The sequence below is a fragment of the Tetrao urogallus genome, assembly GCF_951394365.1.
Source record: "Tetrao urogallus genome assembly, chromosome: 2".
Taxonomy (NCBI): domain Eukaryota; kingdom Metazoa; phylum Chordata; class Aves; order Galliformes; family Phasianidae; genus Tetrao; species Tetrao urogallus.
In genome coordinates this window covers 87,175,426-87,197,278 of record NC_136814.1, presented here as the reverse complement: position 1 = coordinate 87,197,278, position 21,853 = coordinate 87,175,426, and the positions used below count along the sequence as shown (strand labels likewise).

General features: G+C 43.2%; 1 protein-coding gene across 1 annotated transcript; it reads right to left on the bottom strand.

Annotated features, from left to right (window-relative positions):
- Window positions 1-3,451: 3,451 nt before the first annotated feature.
- CILK1 (ciliogenesis associated kinase 1) lies at window positions 3,452-17,167 on the bottom strand (the record flags this gene model as incomplete). The annotated part of the gene is made up of 13 exons (XM_079550884.1): window positions 3,452-3,606; window positions 3,994-4,107; window positions 4,557-4,685; window positions 6,054-6,205; window positions 6,887-7,077; window positions 8,140-8,436; window positions 9,106-9,273; window positions 9,749-9,920; window positions 10,363-10,495; window positions 11,709-11,788; window positions 13,442-13,563; window positions 14,491-14,545; window positions 17,067-17,167. 13 exons carry the CDS (start codon window positions 17,165-17,167, stop codon window positions 3,452-3,454), a joined length of 1,869 nt encoding a protein of 622 aa, XP_079407010.1.
- Between the last annotated feature and the right edge of the window lie 4,686 nt (window positions 17,168-21,853).

Genomic DNA, 21,853 nt, shown 5'->3' with positions numbered 1-21,853 from the left:
CATCATATGGCCAAGGAACCTGCAGAAAGAGCGCAGGTACAGAGGCAGCAGCCACCAGAGAGGGCACCGAATAGAAGGCTTATTAAGTAACCATAAAGCAGCCAAACCAAAGCGTTGCTGTTAAAACTCAGCACAACGTAAGGACTCTCATCAGTCAGTATTTCTTCAGGAGTAACTTTATTCTGGGCAGGAGACTTGACAGAGAAGGAACGGAACAAACATATATAACCTTTTTGAACAAAAACATTGAATAAACAAGAACCATTATTTCTTTATAATCATACTTAACAATTCCACGCTCTTCCTCTAAGTTCAAAACCGTTCTCCTTTATGAAATATCCCATTGGCACCAACAGCCTTACCAGATACTGAAACGCCACAGGAACCGTGGCTTTGTGGCTGATATTGTGGCACTGACACAAGACTTAGGAAGATCTGGACAGCAGAGGTGAATGAGGCCGTCGGCACGCTCCTTTATTCCCAGCAGTCATTACAACACGTAATGCTGAGAACAAGCAAACTGCAGAATTCCAACAACATTTTGCGTAACGATGCTGCTAAACATTACAACACAAAGTAGGAGGCTATATATGATAAATTCTCTGCTATGCTGCTTGTCCAGCTCTCAGTATAACCAACAGGCTGACAGCTTTTCCCTCTGCACTGTACTCAGACAGCACTGCACATTGCTCAATCAGGTTAATCCTTAAAAGAACATCCCCAACATTCTTTGCTTGAGTAAAGGCTACAAGAGTGATATCAATATACCAACATTTTGCAGTTTTCCCAGCTCACTAAGCTGAAAGTAGCAGAAGTCATTCTGAATGTCAAGATTATTAGCTTTTTTTCCCCCACAAAATATAGGCTTTTATTCAGGAAAGGAGGAGTTGTGGCAAAAGAAAAAAAAAAAAAAAAGAACTAAATCTAATACTTTTGCTGGACTGACCAAGACTGAACATCGTATCCAAGAAATCAGGGCTGGGCTGATGGGGGTTCAGATATACACAGGCCGAGTCCATATTCATCCTGTATCACTGTGACCGAATGGTTCCCATCATTAATAGGGAGAGGCCTGAGCATCTCCAGGGGAGTCCTCAGGTAAGCTGCATTTCTTGAGAGGAGATTCTCACTCCTCCCTGCTTTGGAAGCTCAGGCACGTGTGGGTAGGTAGGATGAGCCCAAGCCTCAGCAGCGTGCTCTCATGATTCATCTCATGCTTCCATTTGTAGGAATCGAATGTATGGAACAGACTACATAAACTGCCTACATAGGCCTAGGGATACTTAGGACAGGTTCAGGCTATTTCCCCTAAAACTGATTATGCAGCGAAAAAATAAATTAAATGATATCTAGACATAAATACAGATATTTATTTCCACCAAAAGAAACAACTATCTTTCCAGTTTCTGACACAAATATACATATTTCCCTCTCCACTTACCCAAACACAACACCAGCATGTGGTATAGCATTGGAATGGTCATTGCTATGCATTAACACTGCTGCTACAGAAGCTGTTACGTTCAGTTTGCTGTTAGCACATGTTAAGGACAAGTGCCTGGCGTAGCTGGACCTATCTGTGGCATGTGCAAGCCTTATGCATCTGCTTTTTTAATGCATAGACACTTCTGGTCCTTTTTGCCCTGTGAACTTGCTATAGATGCCAGTCAGCAAAAGCCAACAGTGACCAGAGTCCCTCCTGATCCCCCACAGCACTGAGCCAGCAGTTTACTCTAGGGAGCAGTTTCCTGAGTCCTGTGTGTTCTCATGGATAGAGCTGAGAAGGCCAGGGCATGCTACCAGGCTCCAGCCCGCAGCAGGTGCCCCCCATGGGGCAGGCCCACTGGCATATTTCTCTCCTTCCAAGCAGCCGGATGCCACCACACCTCTGATCGGCTCTCACAGATTTCAGCCCGATCCATTGATAAAATGAGTTCAGATGAGGTTTCCCAAAAGCTGACCATTTCTGTACAGTTCTGTGGGAAGATGTGTACATTTCAGCTTTGAAGGTGCTCGTCCAAAATGCAGCTATGAAGGATGTCCTCCCACAGCACTGTAATTGTCTCAGCTACAGGACTAATCTTCTGTGGAAGGAGGTGAAGGAACAGCCAAATACTATGATCAAAACGAACCATTTGCTGATAGCTGAACGCTGGCGCTCCTTCCCAGTGCAGAAACAACCTGCCTTTGTCTAGAACCCTCTTGTTCCTTTTCTCCTTCAAACTGAATGGTTTTTAGCAGTCTGACATAAAGCCTCATTTTTACCCAGTAGAGTCGGGGGCCTAATTTACAGCAACTGACACACTCTTCACATCACAAGTGAAGACATCGAAATGAAGAAGAACTGAAGCTTGAACATATTCATTTGCTCCAAATTTCCATTTTTTTTCCCCTCAAAAGTCATTTGAAACAGTTACAAAGATTAAGTTAAATGCATAGATACTGTTTCCTTAAACTCTGCTGCCGGCAACTCACTAATACTTTTTCACTATGAAACCAGCTTTGTAATTCTCAATACTGCCTTAAATACGTATTTGGATCTTCTTTTCCCAGCAACAGCAAAACCAGATCTCGGTGTTTCTCCTCATTAGTCATTAGGAAACATTTAAGCAAATTTAAGAGAGGTAGGTCCACATTCTATTTGACAGTGAACAACACCAAGAGGTAATTTTGAAGCATGACAAACACAGTGTCAGAAAATAAATCTACTGATTATCCTTTACGAAACAAGATTACCCGGATTTGGTAAAAGCAAAAGAATGGGAGTGGAAAGCTGGACAGCGGTCCAACAAAAGCCTTGTAAAATTAAAGTAATAAATACAAAAAAGAAAAGCTTCCCACTGACTTGGGACTTCCAGCAGTCTCTCAGTGGCTGTAAAGGAGAGGTTGGACTGCTGCTCGCTCATTCCTTTGACGTACAGAGCAAACGAGTACACGGCAGCAGCAGTGTGGCATCAAGACATGGCATGACTGAAATTAAACAATCTCACTTAGCACATAAGCTTTAGAAAACATCTAATGAATGCCCCTTCCTCGCTCTTCTCTTCCAACACAATATTGCACCGCTTTGCTTTATTTTTTCTTAAACTCATTTTTATAAAAATGTTGAATCCAAGAAAGGAAAAGTTAGAATTTAAAAAAGTTTGTTATAAAAATTTATCATATAAAAATGCCAAGATCCCTAAGCCATATATACAAAAGGTATCAGATTTATGAAAATAATTGGACCCAATTATATAACAAAATTTCATACGAAAAAAAAAAAGTACAAGATTGCATTGAAATTAACACAAATAAAAGTTAAAAAACAAAACCAAAGCAACCTTCAGAAAGGTCTCAACCGTAGAAGATCTGTTTCTTTTAAATTTACAAGTCTATAAAACATTAGAAAACTGTCACAGGTCAGTCACCATGTGGGCAACGGGCGCTGCTGGGAGAGCATCTCTACGTGTCACCGGTGAGCTCCGTACTTTGCAGACCAGTCAACGCGGCCGTGGACTGGCTGAGCTGGGGGCGGGAGCGGCATTACCCCGGGGGTGCTTTTGGAAGGTGAGTTGAATGGTGGCCGTCCAAGATGGGGTCTCGCTGACTTCAGAGCAGCGTAATCTAAGGGGGAAAGAAAACTCCAAGAGGTTATGGTTAATTGAGGATTTGCTGATGTGAAACAACGTGTGTGATCCAAACCTTAAAACCCTGTTATACAAGGAGCACCTACACTTCGGATTGGCAAGTGTGAATTCTGTGCCAGCTCTCACATCAGACTCTAGGTTCTGTTGCAGTGTGCTTATTGGGTAACGGCTGTGGTTAAAACACGTAATTCATGAACTAAATAAATAACTCTTCTCTACATGAAGCTCTGCAAGGCTACGAGCAGTAGTTCCAGTCGCTCAAATAATTACAGAGTAAAGCACCAATCTGTAACATAATGCTGCATATACACAGAATAACCAAAGCAACAGCAAGAGACCAAGATGGTGGTGGTAGCACACTTACTTGAAGATCGATCTGCAATTGGCGCTAACTGAACCCTCTGCCCAGCAGAGCCTACTTCCTTCTTCAGAAATGAAGGGATATAGCCACCAGTCAGACCACTTGATGCTATGGGACCTGAAAGAAAAAGCAAGGAACGTCTGTGGCCAATGCAATCCATCTCCTGCACAGGTTACAGAGGTGCAAAGTGACGGGCTGTATTTGAGATGAAAGCTGATCAGGGACTGATGGAAACAAAAACTTTGCCAAAGATACCAAAAGTGCACAGATCCTTTGTATGCCTGCATTTATCCCAGTAGACTGTGGGAAATGATGGTAATAAGGGGAAACCTAATGACTTCCTATGAAGCTACCAGAAAAAAAAAAAAAAAAAGTCAAAAAGCGGTAGAAGAGCCAGGAAGGAGCCTGGCTATCTATATAAAGGTTCTCATGTAGTTTAGCCATTTAGCTCATTACCAGGCTTAACAAAAGGAACAGGCACAGTAGCATGTATCTTTGGAGATGGCAATGTACTAGAAATAGGTGACCCCAAAACACAGCTATGTGGAACTGTGGGACCACCTTACCTGAATTTATCCTGTTAATACTTCCTCCCAAAACTGAATCTTTTCCAGGCAAACCAGAACTGGGCCAGGGATTAGATGGAACAGACTCCTTGCTTGAAGTGGAGACCGTGCTATTTCTTGTGTTTACTCCTATTGCAAAAAAAGTAACAATTACCATGCTGAAAATCTCGTTTTACACAGACTTGCACACATTCCATCTGATGCACAACTGTGGAATAACTATTAAGTTCAGTGAACTCAACCAAAACCTTTTCACCCTACCATGCCTCTGGCTTACTTCCCATCCTCTCACACTCTATGAGAGGCCAAAAGCCCTCCTCCTGAAATTATACTTGTGTCACACATACTGTCAGCCATTAGTGTCAATGGCTGTTTATGCCAAGACAGGATCCTTAGCATCAAGGCCACAAATTCTGTGCTTCACACCAAACACAACATTATACAGCCTGACAAGATACCCTGGGACTGAGTAAAGGTAGACAATGTCTCTCAAAGTACTGCACTCTTCTCTGATTATCTACTGAAACCACTGAGTTTGCAAACACTTTGCAGTAGAATTCATACATCACATATTATTTGTGTTTAATACACAGACTTCACTATGTAAGCAGGGTATCCGACATGCAAGGATATGCCCAAGTTTACAGTAAAGCTAAAGCAGGCTTGGGATGAATGGATTTTACTACCTCCTTTGATAACAAAACTTTTAGCTACCAAACTCTGTTTAAATGAGACAATCTGAAAGTGTCTGAAATGGTGAAGTCACACGTCATCTTTTTTTTTTTTTTTCCTCAGGAAAAAAGGCCAAGTCTTACATCATGGGCTCTCCTCAACTTCAGCAACTTTGGAGTATTCATCCTATAAGTTAAGGAACCACTGATACTGCCTTTGTAAACAGAAATTAAGAAACGGGACATTTTTATATTCAGTTCATTTTAATTATAGGCAGCCACACTCCCCAGTCCTGTACTTCACTCTACTTCAGCTCTAGTCTCAGTATATATGGAGGTTGCTCTACTGGCATGCAGCTCCTCTACAGAGACAGGATTTGGATTCTATAAAATCCCAAGCTATGGCAAAGCATATTCCCATTACCAGCTAGCTTCTGTTGTTCATGGTATTACATACCCAGGCAAGTTCAGGACACTATTTTTTCCAGTCTACAAGATCAGCCTTATTTTTCTAAGGGGAACAGGGAATAGCCTGGCACATTAGTAGATATTTTCTAATACACTTTGAAATATAAAAGAGCATCTGGCAGGAGGAAAAAATGCCAGCATCCTCTTCACATAAACAGAATTCATCTCAGTTGCTAGACTGCTAGAATGCAGTTAGCATTATAGCCACCTGCATAAGCAAGAAAGCTCCTCCTCTCCTTCCTTTAAGCAGCAGCCCCAACTCCACAAGCTCAAAGGATAAGGAATAATGCATTCGTGCCTATTTCATACTGTTGCTGGAATCACAGGAGGAAAAAGAAATGAGTATTTTTTTACTAACCGGGTAGATACCTAGAATGTCTCAGGTAGTGCTGCTTTGCTGCAGAAACTTGCAGCGTTGGGGTGTCCTGCCGTGGGAAGATGGCATGGGATGGTGCACTGCTGCCAGAGCCAACTGCATCCAAAGGCTTCAGGTCCAAAATGCTTTCAAATCTATAACCCAAAAATTGCTACGCTTAGTCCAAAACTTATAGCATATGTTTACCCACAGTTGGCTTTCTCTCTTCCATCTCATCTCCAGGAATCATTTCCTCACTGTGCTCACTACAGCATAAACACACAGACAACAGGGAATGTTTTCAGCCTGAAGCCATATGAGCACTCCTGAAAGTCTGACCCGCACTTGTAGCTCCCTTATAAATGGCTTCATCAGTTTTTATATCTCAATTAATTTTTCTCTTCTGCTTCTAATCCACAGAAAATACAGCTTAGAGTAATGCAAAACGTGTGAAATACGTTGAAATGGTTCACATGGCAAACAGAAAGCATGTATCAGAAGATTAACCTGGAAATATTTACATTAGGCATTATTTTCAGCAGGGAAAAATGAGCAAGGAATTGCTTAGAGACGTGCACTGTCCATGAAAGAAGATGTAATAATTGAAAGGTCAGCATTCAACCAGAAGCCATAACAAACTAACAGATAGGAAAACTGCATGTCCTTGACTGGCATGGATATATGTTTCTAGATCCATAGAAAGCATAAAGAGCAACATTATGGGCAAAAAAAGAAAAAAAAAAAAAAAAAAAAAAAAAAAAACCCAGAAAAAAAAAAAAAGAAAAATGATGTGAAATGTAAGGAAATAAGTTCAAATATAACAAAACCCAACTTACCTACAAGTAGTTTCATCATTCTGCCTCTTTTTGTTTTTCAAGTCAACCCTTGTGATAGAAGAGCTGAAATCAAGGTCTTCCAAGTCATCCCACTCTTCAGAATTCTTCACTGGCCCAGCAAGATGTCCCCACCTTCGCCTAGCTTTTGGTTTAAGTTCACCATTTATGTTCTCAGTCCCAGTAGATGCTTTCTATTACAGTGATTGGAAAACAAGACAAAACAAAACCTCACACACTTACAACACGAACCAGGTGATAAGACCAAAGCATCTTTTTTCCTGTCTTAAAGGACAGGATTGGTTGCAGAGCTGTAGCAGAAATCTAGCCCTCATTAAGATTGCTAAGAACACAATCTGTAGCCTGTAGACATCACTACTTATCTTCTCCATTTTATCCTACATCATAATATCTTACACTGACAGAAGAATATATTCCTTAGGCCTCATTTCCAATCCTACTTATCTTTTGCTATACAGCTTCAGAAAAAGTAGCTCACTCTTGATTTTTATTTCTTGATCCATCTTGGGAGTACCAAACCTCAATCACATTCATGTTTTCACAAGCCCATACCTAGACATTTATAAAATATATTTTACTTGTGGCACTGTGCAGATAAAAAACTGTGTCACCTCAGCCACTTAACTGCATTTGTACAATTGAACTTTGTGCAAATCAGTAAATGGCCAGTACAGACAGCCTTAAGTAAAGACCAACTGCTTGAAAAAAGCATTTACCCTTCTTTAGTCACCTAACTGATCTTCTTAATCAAAAGAAATGGCAGGTTCTTATTCTGAAAGAAAAACCTTGTCTTCCATGGCAAGTACAGAAGCTCGAATGGACTAGCTGTCCTGGTCATGTAATCTGGAAGACTTAAATGGACTAAGGTAACAGCTCACCATCTCAACTCAATTCCATTCAGTTGGATACTTTTTTTTTCTATGGAATGAAACCCAGTGATATTCTGACTCCTGTAGATCATTTCAGTCACGTAAAATCATCCTTCAAACACCCTACTCCACAAAGGGGAACATAACATGCTTTGAATTGAGACATCAACTTGCTTGCTTTACAGTAATCAAAATTAGATTTTGATTTCAACATACTAACCTCCAGTTTATGACAGGAAGTTATTGCTGCTGTTTTTTTTCCTCCCATTTCCTATACTTTTAGCACAGTATAAGAATCTTATGCAAGAGAACAAGAAAAAAACCAAACATCATTAAGGAAAATCTGTACGCTAGATGAACCTTTACCTGCTGAGGAACCTTATTGTGAATTGCAGGCAGAAGAACCTGGTTCGACTTGTCCTCCTGTAAATATTTACTGTGATCAGCCCCAGAGTTGTCTGTCTTACACGGATAGACCAAATGCTGAGAAGTCTGGCTTTGCTGAAATGGCCGTGAAGAAATGCGGGCATGGGATTTTGAAGGAGGCTGTGCTGGAGGGACAGGCTTAATATGCAGAGATGATTTATCATGGAGTTCCTTTGGTCTCATCAGCTCCTGAAGGCCTAAAGCATGTCCAACCTGGAAGTATGGATATCGAAGTGCCTAAAACATAATGAAAACGTTAGGAGCCAATTTAGGAATCCACAGTTTCTACCTTACTCTTGCTCTATGGGACAGCACAAATTTTATTGCTCTTTTTCGGGAATAGAAAACAGCAGATGCTCTTGTCTGAACACCAGGAAATACTTTACTGTGAGAGTGACTGAGCACTGGTACAGAGAAGTTATGGAGGAGTCTCCATCCTTGGAGACAACCCAAAGCTGTATGAACATGGTCTGTGCAACATGCTCTGGGTGGCCCTGCTGAGCAGGAAGGTTGAAGCAGGCAGACCAAGAGGCTCCTGCCAACCTCAGCCACTCTGTGATTCTGTGACACCTATCAACAGCAATGAAAGTACAGCATCACAGCCTTCAGCCACACATCCAGCCTTCACTCTATAACTCACTGTGGCTGGGTTACACTTCATTTAGGTGTACAGCACTCACACATTTGGTCATTGAGGACTCGCCTCATGCAGCTGATGCTGCATGCAACAGATTAATAACTTCCTGTTAATTACTCATTTTTGTCTTGGAAACTGTTCTTGGCTTCTGCTCTTTTCCTTTCCAAAAACAGCATTCTTGAGCAACTGTTGAGTACCTGCCTATACACAGTGACTTGCAGTGAAAAGAAGAGTCATATGCAGAAATGAGAAAGAAAACAAAATCAAACCTGGCTGGCTGTTGGCCGCTTTTTGGGATCCCACTGCAGCATGTCTCTCATCAGTTGCACTGCCTCACTGCTAGCATTAGGTATGAGGGTTTTTAAGTTGTTAGGTACACACTGAGGCCAGCGAAAATTCATGGAGGATGAAAGCTGGTAGCCTTCAGGCCAGTCATTCTGGGAGAATGAAATTTCCAAACACAAAGAAAATTCAAGTGTAAAATATCACAGTGCTTAAAAGCACTAGCACATATTCTCCAATCAGTTACAGGCTGCAACCAGCCATTCTGTGGCCACCTAAAACATTCTGAAGGTTTCACCAAACATTTTCACCTCAAAGCTCTAGTGGGAAGTAAGGGTTTTATGTTTGATCATGTCAAAGGCACAAATGTGAACAGGACATAGGAGTTCGCCAGGATTTTTTTTATCCTCTTAAAGCATTGCTTGAAATGCAAGAAACAATGAAATTTCAATGTCAAGATGAACCACAAAGTCTAATGACTTTGTTTGCTATTCAGGAGTCTACTTCTCCTCCTCTACATATCAGTTTTTACAGTAAAACTACATCATGCTTATGCAGTAAGTGTAAAGTCAAGTAAAATTATTATGTATTGTAGATCATTACTGCAGAGTGGAATGTGACTGTACCTACCTTCTTTGGTGTCCCCAAAACTTGGCAAATTTTGAATATTGTATCAATTTCACTGGCGCCTGGGAAGAGAGGCCTCAGTGTATAAACTTCTGCCATTATACAACCAACAGCCCAAATGTCTATAGGAGAGCTATAGCTGGTGGATCTCAGAAGGACTTCAGGAGCCCTGTACCTGAGAGAGAGGAAAAGAAAAAAATCGCAACCATCAACACAATTCAAAAGCAGTCATATACAGAACCATTCAGCTTTTTGTTCTTTCCAGTTAACAGCAAACATGACTTACAAGGTTCCTACCTTCCTTTTTTTCCTAGAAAAAAAGAATTAAAAAAAACTACGTAAGCCCTTTAAGTTCTTTTATATCTTCCTGACATGCAGCAATCCCACCACATCCCACCTGTGCCATCAGATCCCCCTCAGTTCCCGCTCTGGTGCTATCTGCAAACCGCCTTGCACCACCTGAAGCTTTCTGAATTATGCCCAGCTTAAATAAAAGTTTCATCAAGAGGATGAATCAAGAGCAGTATTATATTCTGCAGAAATGTTACACTGCTTATTTACGAGCTTCATTTTAAGACCTGCAGATTCCCACAACATCAAGAAATACTTTTGCTTACCATCTTGTGGATACATAATCGGTGTAAGGAGGCCTGGATCGGATTTCTCGGGCTAAGCCAAAGTCTGCTATTTTCACAAGTTCTGGTCCCATGCAAAGGAGGTTTTCAGGTTTTAAGTCTCTGTGAAAGAATCCTAAAATTCAAATTAAATATTGACGTGCATTGCAATGCCACACCCAGCTGTCACCTTTATTTTCCACCTACACTGTTTCACTTCCTACTGCTGAAGCTTGAATAGCACCACACAGAACTGAATGTCTTCAATGCCCAAGAAAGCCAGCCACCATAATGATTGCTCAACAGTTTATGAAGAGCTAATCAACTACTCTGTAACAACTGTGAACAGTCAGGCAGGTAACTCCCTTTCAGGTGACTCTTCCTTTAAAAAAATAACAAATACTATTTTAATGCTAGCTTTATTCTAATTATGATGGAAAGTGTGCAAGGAAGTGATTAAAACTTTTTACTTCAAAGCTTTTTTAAAAAATAGAAATTGAAATAGGAGCTGATTTTTGTATTTTGAAGCCTGTTTTTTTTTCCTATCTAAGAATTTCTTAACAGTGTGCAAGCACTGATAACCTATCAGGCAGTGGATATCAGTATATTTTTTTCTTTTTATAGAGCTCTCTGCATTCAGAGAATAATAAACAGTAAGATATCCTTTATTCTCAATCTCAGGTGACCTCTAAATCTATCAGGACTGTGGCCATTAACATCAGACAAGTTACAGAAGGCTGCTAGCTGCCCACTACAGAATGTGGAAATCTATAGAAAAGAAACTAAGCAAACCTCCAAAATGCAACATCAGGCAGCTATAAAATACAGATACCTGCCCTCTATTTTCTGTAACACAAATTGCTAGTTTAGTGCCACTCATGGAATCATAGAATAGCTAAGATTGGAAAAGACCTCAAAGATCATCAAGTCCAACCATCACCTAACATACTACCCTACCTCTAACAATGCTCTGCTAAATCATGTCCCTGAGCACCACGTCCAAATGGTTTTTAAACACATCCAGGGATGGTGACTCAACCACCTCCCTGGGGAGCCTATTCCAGTGCTTAACAACCCTTTCTGTAAAGTTTTTCCTGATATCCAACCTAAGTTGTACACAACTTAAGGCCATTTCCCCTCATCCTGTCACCAGTGAGAAGAGACCAGCCCTGCTCTGCTGTAAGCATCTTTCAGGTATTTGACGAGAGCAGTAAGAGAACACTCTTCTGATGACTCCCTTATATGAAAGTTAGTAATGTATTTGTACTCACTGAAACAAACAAACAAAAACCTTACACAGAGGTTATCTCATTCTAACTCAAAGTAGTTACAGCTAAAACATAGCTTACCATGCTTATGGATAAATGCAAGCCCTTGCAGGATCTGGTACATAATATTCCTAACTGTAGCCTCAGGAAACAGTTTGTTTCTACAGGACAAAAAGAAAAAAAAAAAAAAAGAGGAAAGAAATGTTAATTATTAAGTTTACATATTAACTTATGCTTCTTATGAACCAAAGAGAACAGCCAACAATAACAGTAAAACTCTTAGATACACTCTAAGCACTCTCTGGTAGTTTACTGCTCCATGAAAACTTGCATGGCACTTTCACAATCTGTACCAGCAAAAACAAGAGGCTCTTCTCATGATATTTAGCCTAGATCAGCCATAGCAGGCAGTTTAGTGATAGACCCTTTCACCAACAGAAGGTTAAGATTAAGCAGCTCTGTATCAGCTGCCTCTGCACATCAGGAAACATTGTATGTACAGACGGTTTTGGAGGATGGGGAGGGGAAAAAAACTGGCCATAAGAGTGAAAGAAGATGATCTGGGCCTTACTGAATTTCCTGAGCTCTAAAGAATGATCATCACATATTTTGGAAGTGACATCTGCTCCTACAGCCAACTTTTCAGCCTTTCTTATTTTTTCAAATTACAACAGAAAGAAAAATTCTCCACAGTCCCTTTACACAGCAACAGTAACTCAAAGATTTAAGAATATAAATCTGATCAATCAGATCTTTACGAATGAGATATCTAACCAGTCTGAGAGCTGGCTAAACTGAAAAGAACGCGGTGTACTGCATGCTTTCATAGACATCTGCCTTTTTGGTTTTCATACGGAGGCAGACTTTCTATGAATTTCTGTGATGATGATAGAGATCACTGGTCTGTATCTTAGGCACTAGAATTATTTTCTCAAGCTTTGTTATTTCATGTAATTAAAGATCAGCACCTACATCTACGTGCACAATTTAGTGAAAGTTGTTCTATACCTATGCATGCACAGTAAGTATCTCTACCTTTAAAAAGGTATTTTATCAAGTATTTATGAAATATTCACAGAGATACACTATAATGATAATAAGCCCTCTCACTGGCTTATTCTGAAGTCACAGGACAAAAATGGCTTCTTCCGAATGATTCAAAGCAGAAAGCTATTTTACCCCCAGATTGTCCTCTGGAGGATCCTATCATGGTCTAAAAGGTAAAATTAAGACCTTATCGAAGAGGTAGAAGATTCTGAGAAAACTGACAAACAAAATAGTCAATCTTCTGAATAGGTCAGACAAAATTGCAAGGCAAAAAAAAAAAAAAAGAAAAAGAAAAAAAGAAAGAAGATTCCTAGAAGCAATCCACAATTAGACCTTTCACAGTTACTATTTCAATCACTTCTTATTCATTTATTTGAGAAAGCCAAATTAGAAGCATAGGAAGTAGCTGTCTCTAATACAGAATCATTGCCAGCTAGAGTACTTATCTAGAAATCAGAAGTTTAATGCCTCTTCAGTTTGAGGGACATTAAAAGTCCTCAGTTCCTAATTTTCAAAAGAGTATCCAATTTATCTACCAGGCTAATCCGAGAAGAGACACAGGAAACTCTCCTTAAACTGCCTGAGATATGCTCAAAGGGGAAAGCCATAGATAGAGACAGCTCCTGCTGTATCACAAAGACTCGAGCCCTAGTGATCTAAGCATAAGCAAAAGATCCAAACTCCACTGAAAAACAGCAGAGGCATTAAAAGTAAGCTGAATGAGCACATTACACAAGTAATTAAGAGCAGGTGATGTTTTTACATACCTTTCTTTCATTAACTGATAAAGATTTTCCTTCATGTACTCAAACACAAAATAGAGATGATCATTTTCCCTGATGACTTCTTTCAGCTTTACTACATTGGCATGGTTTAGTTTCTTCAAAGACTGGAAGCAGAAAACACGAACAGTATTTTACAAGGGTCTTACTCAAACAGAAACAAAAAGATGATTTCACTGATGCAGGAGACTCGGCTTCAAAACTTTAACATTTAAATAATTAGACAGCTATGAGACCAAAGACCGAGTTTTCAAATATTGCTACCTGAAGTGTATATACACATCAGCATAATGCACAGCTGGTCACCCATAAGCCAGCTGTTTGGCAGCACAGGAGGTACCAAAACAATGGTATTTTCTCTATATAGAGCTTCCCACTGGCAGAATTTGCATCACTTGCACTGATGACAGTCGGGTTAGACTCAGGACTAAGTAAAACCCTGGAAATCATTGTTGGTTCTTCATCCTCTCTTCTTTCTAGATTTTTTGTTGGACATTCATTCTTGCAGTAGCAACGCTACCAGCTGTTCTAGAAGAAAATGCATCATCCTGGAAGAACGACCTAGGTGTGTTTGCAAGAGTTTGCAAAGCCTAGAAATTAAGGGAGACCTTAAAAACATACCCTTAACGCATCAGAATTTCATGCTACAGGACCATCTCCAAACCAACTACCCAGACAAAAGCAGCTGCATATACAAAGGTTTCAGCTGAGTGAAGACCAGGTGCTGTCTAGCTCCACAAAACACACCAACCAATTCCAGGTTTCATGATAAGAAAGCTATCTCCCACACTTACCACCCTCACTGGAAGCAAGTCTGCACAACATTATGCACTTTTTCTTAAAACTGCAGTACTTCCATAACATTACTGTCACCCCAGTCAAATGTAAAGAGGCAGGAAACAGAACTGTAGCAACAACATCCACAGCAATTTTGTGGGAGACTTTTTGCCAAAAGAGGTAGAAATAATTTGTTGTTACCCAAAAATGTGTCAGGGATCTTTTAATATAAGTCAGCCATTGAATGAAGCAAGTACCTTAACTTCACGAAGATTCATGCATTCCTCCCAGGAATAAAACTTTCTCTTCATTCTACAACAGTAGAGGGAAAAACAATTAATACATGGTCAACATCAGCTACAGTCTTAGACCTAGAAGTCTCATTACAGCTCAGGAATTCAAATCCACCATCTAAATATAAGGTGTCATCTCCTTTGTCAAAAAAAAACTCTGGATTTTTAGACAAAGTACATTCTAGTAGAATTTTAAAGCAATAGTATTATATGGGATGCCCTATTCTGCACATGTATCCTTTTGCAGAGATGTAAGAGCCTTCAGCAAGTTGGAATATATAATTTTTCTTTCCAGTATACAATCTGATGGAGAAGAATATAATGGTAAAAAGAACAAGGGCAACAAGTCATGATTGAGTCAGACTAGTTTTGAAACAAATCTATTGAAAATCAAGTTAGATCATGGCATGGGCTGTCCAACTTCATCATATTCTATTTGTTCCTCTCCTCTGTATTTTGATTTCTTTGTAACTTTACACATATCATTTCTCCTTATTTCCTTATTTTTCAGTGCCCACTGCTCCCTTGCTAGTTTCCTCTACCATGCCAACTGCCTTTTCAGTTTTGCCTCTCCTTTCAAGCTCACAAGCAACTCTGCTTCAACAGGAACAAACCACAAGACAGATCTTTTCTATCCTAATTCAGAATACAGCTGTGCAAAGTATTAATGTGTAAAGTATGGTCTTACATGTTCAAACATTCTGATTGTGAATCAGCTCTTTCACGTAACAATACTTTCAGAAGCCCAGAATGAAAGCAGTATGTGTACATACACACAGAACAGCACAGATTACACTTAGCTACATAACTGCCTTGAATCTGGATTTCAGAGGGAGTGAGGTACCCTTCGAAGATCTGAGACTTTGTCAGAATTCAATAAGAATCTTTATAATAAGAATACTTCTTATTATTGCAGTGATTTTCCAGTTTGAAATCAGTTCTTAGGAGATTTTAAATATACTGACATGGTCTTCATTTCTTGAAGAATTTTATATTTTTGTTTGTGTAAGCAGTGTTCCTGCAATTAACATCTTGTCCTGCCAGGTACCAGTTCACAATTCTGCTCTTAATAATGGGTTGGCATTCAAATGTAAGAGAACAAACTACTGTTTTGGGGTATGTTCTGAAATATTTGAGTTTCTACCGTGCTGTAAAATGAAAACCAAAAGTGTTTCTGGCAAGGTCTGGTACAGGTAAAACATTCTCAGCACAGAGAATATGCTGAAGCCAACCATTGACTATTCATACAAAACAACATTGTACTGAAAGCTCTTTTGACAAGTACATCCCTGGGTCAAGGCTGGTATTTCAGGAAAGTGACTGCAGCACAATGCCTCTTACCACAACCAGGACAAATAAGTCTTTTACAAACTGAGGTCATAACCAAAGCAGCAGAAAAAAAAATGAGAAAAATCAAGCAGATTTCTCCAAGACTATTAAGAAAAAACATAAGCTGAAACTACTGATAATTAATAGAATAAAAAGTTGATACATTAGATCTCATTTTTTTTCTTTACCACTGCAGTATTAACAAGATACTGGGAATTAGACCATGAAATGTATGTCCCATGTATGCAGCAGGGAAGAGAGTGCAGATTCCCAAAGCAGCATTGCAGAACAGTCTAAATAGAATCATAGAATCATAGAATCATAGAATCACTAAGGTTGGAAAAGACCTAAAAGATCACCCAGTCCAACCGTTCACCTATTCCCAATAGCTCCTACTAAACCATGTCCCTCAACGCAACATCCAGTCTTTCCTTGAACACCCCCAGGGTCGGTGATTCCACCACCTCCCTGGGCAGTCCATTCCAGTGCCTGACCACCCTTTCTGAAAAGTAATACTTCCTCATGTCCAGCCTGAATTTCCCCTGGCGTAGCTTGAAACCATTCCCGCTGGTCCTATCACTAATGACACGAGAGAAAGAGGCCGACCCCCAGCTCACTACAACCTCCCTTCAGGAAGTTATAGAGAGCAATAAGGTCTCCCCTGAGCCTCCTCTTCTCCAGGCTGAACATTCCCAGCTCCTTCAGCCTCTCCTCATATGGCCTGTGTTCCAGACCCCTCACCAGCTTCGTTGCCCTTCTTTGAACACGTTCCAGGGCCTCAATATCTTTCTTGCAGTGAGGGGCCCAAAACTGGACACAGTACTCGAGGTGCGGCCTGACGAGTGCTGAATATAGGGGAACAATCACCTCTCTGCTCCTGCTTGCAACACTGTTTCTGATGCAAGCCAGGATGCCATTGGCCTTCTTGGCCACCTGGGCACACTGTCGTATGCATAATATACATGCATCTGACAGCACGTAGTAGCTGAGCCCTATTACCATATATCTATGTATTTCAGCCTTGTATTTTCTGCTCGAGCTGGGGAGGATACAAAGAACCTGTTTTGAGAGGAAGCATATGGAGCTCAGCTGCAAGTATGGACGTCACGTAGCATCTGGAGAGCTCAAGTCAGTGCATAACCAGGTGATGCAAATCACAGAACAGAAAAACTGGGATCATCCAGCATCAGCTAACAAAGGAAAATACTTACTTTTTAATGGCTATTAGCTCCCCAGATTCAATGCTTCTCCCTAGGAGGACAGAGCCGTAGGTCCCATCACCAAGCTGTCTGATAGTTGTGTACCTATTCATGATGAGGATACTTTAGCTGCAAGCGCATTTGAGTCCTTAGTGTTTCTTCTCCGACTGTAACCAGTTCTTTCTGTGGCAGCATAAATACAGAGCACTCAGGACAGTGTCAACAGTTGCAGGAATCATGTTTTCAAGACTTAGCCTTTGGTCTGAAAGCACAGAACATAATCCACTTGATTTCTGTACCCTTCCAAGATTGCTCACTTGCAGACCCCATTCTCTCCTCAAAGAAACAGCCCTTGGAAGCTATAATCAAATACCTGCTTCAGTTCCCCACCTGAAGCAGACAGCTTTTATCTGGGTGTAACTGTTCCCCAAATCCATTTGCTCACTAAAGCTAAAGGCCCCTTCTGGAAAGCTTGTAGCTAGCCCTGAGGGCATATACTAGTAATGAAAACAGAAGATGAAGCCTCACAGCTTATGTTATAAAACATTATGCACGCATCAGAAAATGCCAAATGCATTTCAATGCAGCACTCCTAAGAATGGATCTGTCTCTAGCAGTGGACACATCATAAAGAAAGATAGTCTATATTCCCTTATTTAATCTAACTGCTACAAACATTTCCTAATCTTCACATTACTTCAGAACAAATGTGATCTGTGTTGATTATTCATACATTTGGAATAAAACAAAATTCTTCCGCTATCATTGAGTCTGGTCCCTGCTTTCTTTTTTCTCCAGCTCTCAGAAGACAGCAACATTCCTGCCATGCGACTTCTGCCTTCTGAAGCCTGCATTCCAAAAGCTCACCTTATTTCACAAAGCCAAATGACTATTGTAAAAGGATTACATTGTTTGAACTCTGTAACCATTATCAGAGCAGAACCACAACTTTGTATTTGCAGGATGTTGCTAAGATTCTTTGTTTTCAGTTATCTAAGCCTATCAGTCCCACTAATCAGGAACAAACAAACACAAATTAGGAAATACAGCCACAACACACCTTTGGCCTATTTTACACATTTTTTATGAGAAAAGCAATCTGCTTCAACCTAGAGCATTTTCAAGAATGGCAATGAAGCCTATGAAGGTTTCCAAAGGAATGGTAAATGTGACACTGAGGGACATAGTTCAGTGAGCACAGTGGTGACGGGTTGATGGCTGAATTACATGATCTTAGAGGTCTTTTCCAACCTTAATAATTCCATGATTCTGTGTTCCTGCCTTTGACACCAGGCAGTGTGTAGGGCAGGTGGGAGGAGCTGCCCTGCAGCAGGACCAGCTTCTCTCCACACACTGCCTTGGGGAACCATGACTGAGCAGATTTAGTTGGAGACCCAGTCCCACATTTTGTACTGCTCACCAAGGCGCACAGAGTCTGGATAGCACTTTGGAATACCGGTTTCTTTTTGGCTAGTTTCCAGGCTGCACACCTGCTATGGTTTTATGATTTCTGTTATTAGTATTGCATATCATAGCATCGTGAATTGCACTGGGAGTTACAGAGTTAATGCTACATTTCCATGCATAGTTGATATTTCTGGGTATCTGGTTCTCAGAAGAGAAGAACTACATCTCCCAGAAGACTTTGCTGTTCTGTTTTGGTTTTCTGTTTAGAGGGAAAGATAAAACTGCTCATGAGTCAGGAGACTGTCCCATTATTTTACTGCTTGTCTCTGCATGTGTGCTCCCTAGCTGTATTGCCTTCAACACTAGAGTAAGGCCTTCAGTTTTGGACACTCTCTCTCATTTTATTTATTAGCTTCAATTCCAGTTATATTGCATTATATTGTGTTATCTTGCATTCCACTACTTACCAAATTATTTTTTTTCCCTTAGTTTACTAAGCCTCTGGTTTTAGGTCTACCTCCCCACCCCCTCCCCCCTTCCTGGGGCATGGGTCCGTGGGTCCCCCCATCCCAATTAGTCACTGCACTGGCCAAAGTGGCCCAGAAAACTGCTGACAACACCAGCATAGCATAAATGTGTGTTCAGGCCATGTTCACTCAGCATCCACGTGAACAGCTTTGGTTACTCCAGCTGTCAGTAGCCCTGGTTCCCAGCCCTTATCCACACTGGGGATACTTCTTCAAGCCTCTGCCTTTCACAGCCACTGATTTTCATTGAGCCTGTAAGAAGCTCTCTTGGTACTCCAGCTCTGCTGCCAAACATGACCAAAACAACAAACAGACTGAAACACAGCTGATGTGTTAGGGGGAAGCATGGAATCATTAAGGTTGGATAAGACCCATAAGACCACTAGTCTAACCTCCAGCCCATTCCCACCATGCCCACTAACCATATCCCTCAGTGCCACATCTACACAGTTCTTGAACACCTCCAGGGACAGTGATCCCACCACCTCCCAGGCCGCCCAGTGCAGCATCTCGGCACACCACCCCCAGCCTGCTCCCCTCAAGGTACTCACACCCCACCACCATTCCTCCTCACTCAGAAAACCCAAACGTGGGGCGCACCCAAGGGTCACCCTAGGTTGGTGCCATGTACCCCACAGCCCAGCGTTAAGCAAGCATTAAACTCCCACAGGCATGCGTGACACTTACTGAAGCCAGCTGGAGCTGTGCGTACTTATTTAAAAGTGACTTCAGCTTTAAAACATCTCTCTGCCATCTCACAAGCACACACACACACCCAACGACGGGGCTTCGTTCCTGAATGAGGAGAGCACTATGCAGCCCAGTGACAGGGCTTTGTTCCTGAATGAGGAGAGATGCGCCCAGACAGAGCAGCCTGAACGCTCTAGCAAAAAACCATCGCGAGATGGGTCGTACGCGTCTCGCCGAGCACAGCACCTCCACACCTCGGCACGCCATGAGCCCGTGCCGCCTGCCCCCAGGCACACCGCGTACCCGAGCAGCTCGCCTCGCCGCCCCACAACACAAGGGCTGGCGCTGCGCCCGGCGGCCCCGGGGCGGCTCTCTCCTCCCAGCCCCGTCGGCCGAGGCCCGTCCTGCAACGGCCGCCACGTCCCTGCCGGCTGCAGTGGCTCCGTCCCCGAGCAAAGCACGCAACTCCTCCGCTCCTAAAAGCACTCGGGGCTGCGAGTACGGATAAGGGCGAGGAGGCCACGCGTAAAGGCGCGCATACAACCCCAGCACCGACCGGTCTCACCCGTAACGGCCGCCTGATTGCAGCGCCCGGCCCGGGCCCATCCCCAAAACGCCGCGGTACTCACACATGGCAAGGCGACGGCTCCGCGCTCCGCGGACACCGCCGCGCTCCAGGCCGGGCCGAGGCCCGTAGCCCCGCACAGCGGGCCGGAACTGGCGCCATCCAGCGGAGACGGAGCCTCCCTCGGGATGGCCGCCCGCGCGGCACTACAGCTCCCGGCAGCCCCCGCTCCTCCGCGCGGGCGGGTCGGTAGGAGCGGCGGCTCGCGCGGATCGCGCTTCCCAGCGGGCGGTGCGGTGCCGAGCCGGGGCGCTCCGGGCGGCAGAGGCGCGGTGGGCGTGGTGCGTCCGGCGGGGTGGCTGGTCTCGGCCCTCGGCCGGCGCCTCGCAGCGGCCCGCGCGTCGTGTGGCGCTCCGGCCCCGCGGGTTTGTCCGTCCGCCCGTGTCCGCCGCTCGCGCTCCGCCTGCCCCTCACTCGCCGGGAAGATGGCTGCCGTACGCCGGGCCCGCAGTTACTCCCGCTGCGTGGTGCGCTTCTCCGACCGAGAACTCTGCTAATTTCCCCCGCGGGGACGACGCGCGGGCCGAGCGGGGGGGACGAAGGGCCCCGGGACGGGACGGCGCCGCCAGAGCGCCGGCAGCATGGTGAGCGGCGGGGACCTGCGGGCGGGGGGAACGGAACGGCCCGGCCCGCCGCCGGCCGCTGCCCTGCCCGCCGCGGGGCCCTCCCGGCTGCGCCGATGGCCGCGCCGCCTGGAGCTTCCCTGCCTTCCCCGTTCTGCCCCGCGGTGCCGCCCGGGCTCCTCGCCAGGCGTTTGCCGTTTAGCGTCGCGGCGGTGCTGGGTTCGGTTCCGCCCTGCTGACGGCACCTCCGCGTGAGCTCAGGTGTCTGAGATCGCAGCCTCGAGGGCACCCGGAACCCTTTGGTGTCGTTCAGGAGCTCTTAAAACTCCTTACCGCTGTGTCTGAAACTTACTTCTGAACACAGCGTTGATTTTTACCACGTAGAGAGGTAAAATCGAGTTACGTCCTGTTCCCTTACAAGCCAGCTAGCCGTCAGACCTGTTTTGCAGTGTCATCTGTGGGATGGACGTGTACAACTGCCGTGCAGCTCCGCTCAGCCGCGGCAGCCAGCCTTGAGCTGGTTCTGATCGCAGCTTTACTCTGCTGGAGCAAAGGTCTGAAATACTGAGTTGAAGTATTGAGTCCTTAGGAAGTGGCTGTAGAGCTCCTAAAGGAAAGCAGCGTGCAATTACTGACTGCAAGAGTTATTACTGACCAGTGCAAATAAGCTGGTCTTGTGTTTTGCAAGTGTTTTCTAAAGCTTTGCAAACAAATTGGAATCGAACAGGCTCGGCTGACTTCTTTTTAGAGGTCGCTGTCTAGCTCAGGCATTCGCTGCTTCCACACTGACCTTTTGCTTGCTTGATTTGCTACCGCTTTTCTAATGGAAAAATCACTTGAGCTGATCAGCATAGGGTAGGGTGGCTCACCTTTTAAGCAGGATAGAGTTGCTGAGCTGTTAGATGTGACAGTTGACAGGTTGCAGAAGGAAGGCTGGTGGCATAAAGATGAACAGGATGGAATTTTTTAACTAAGCAATAGCTGCCG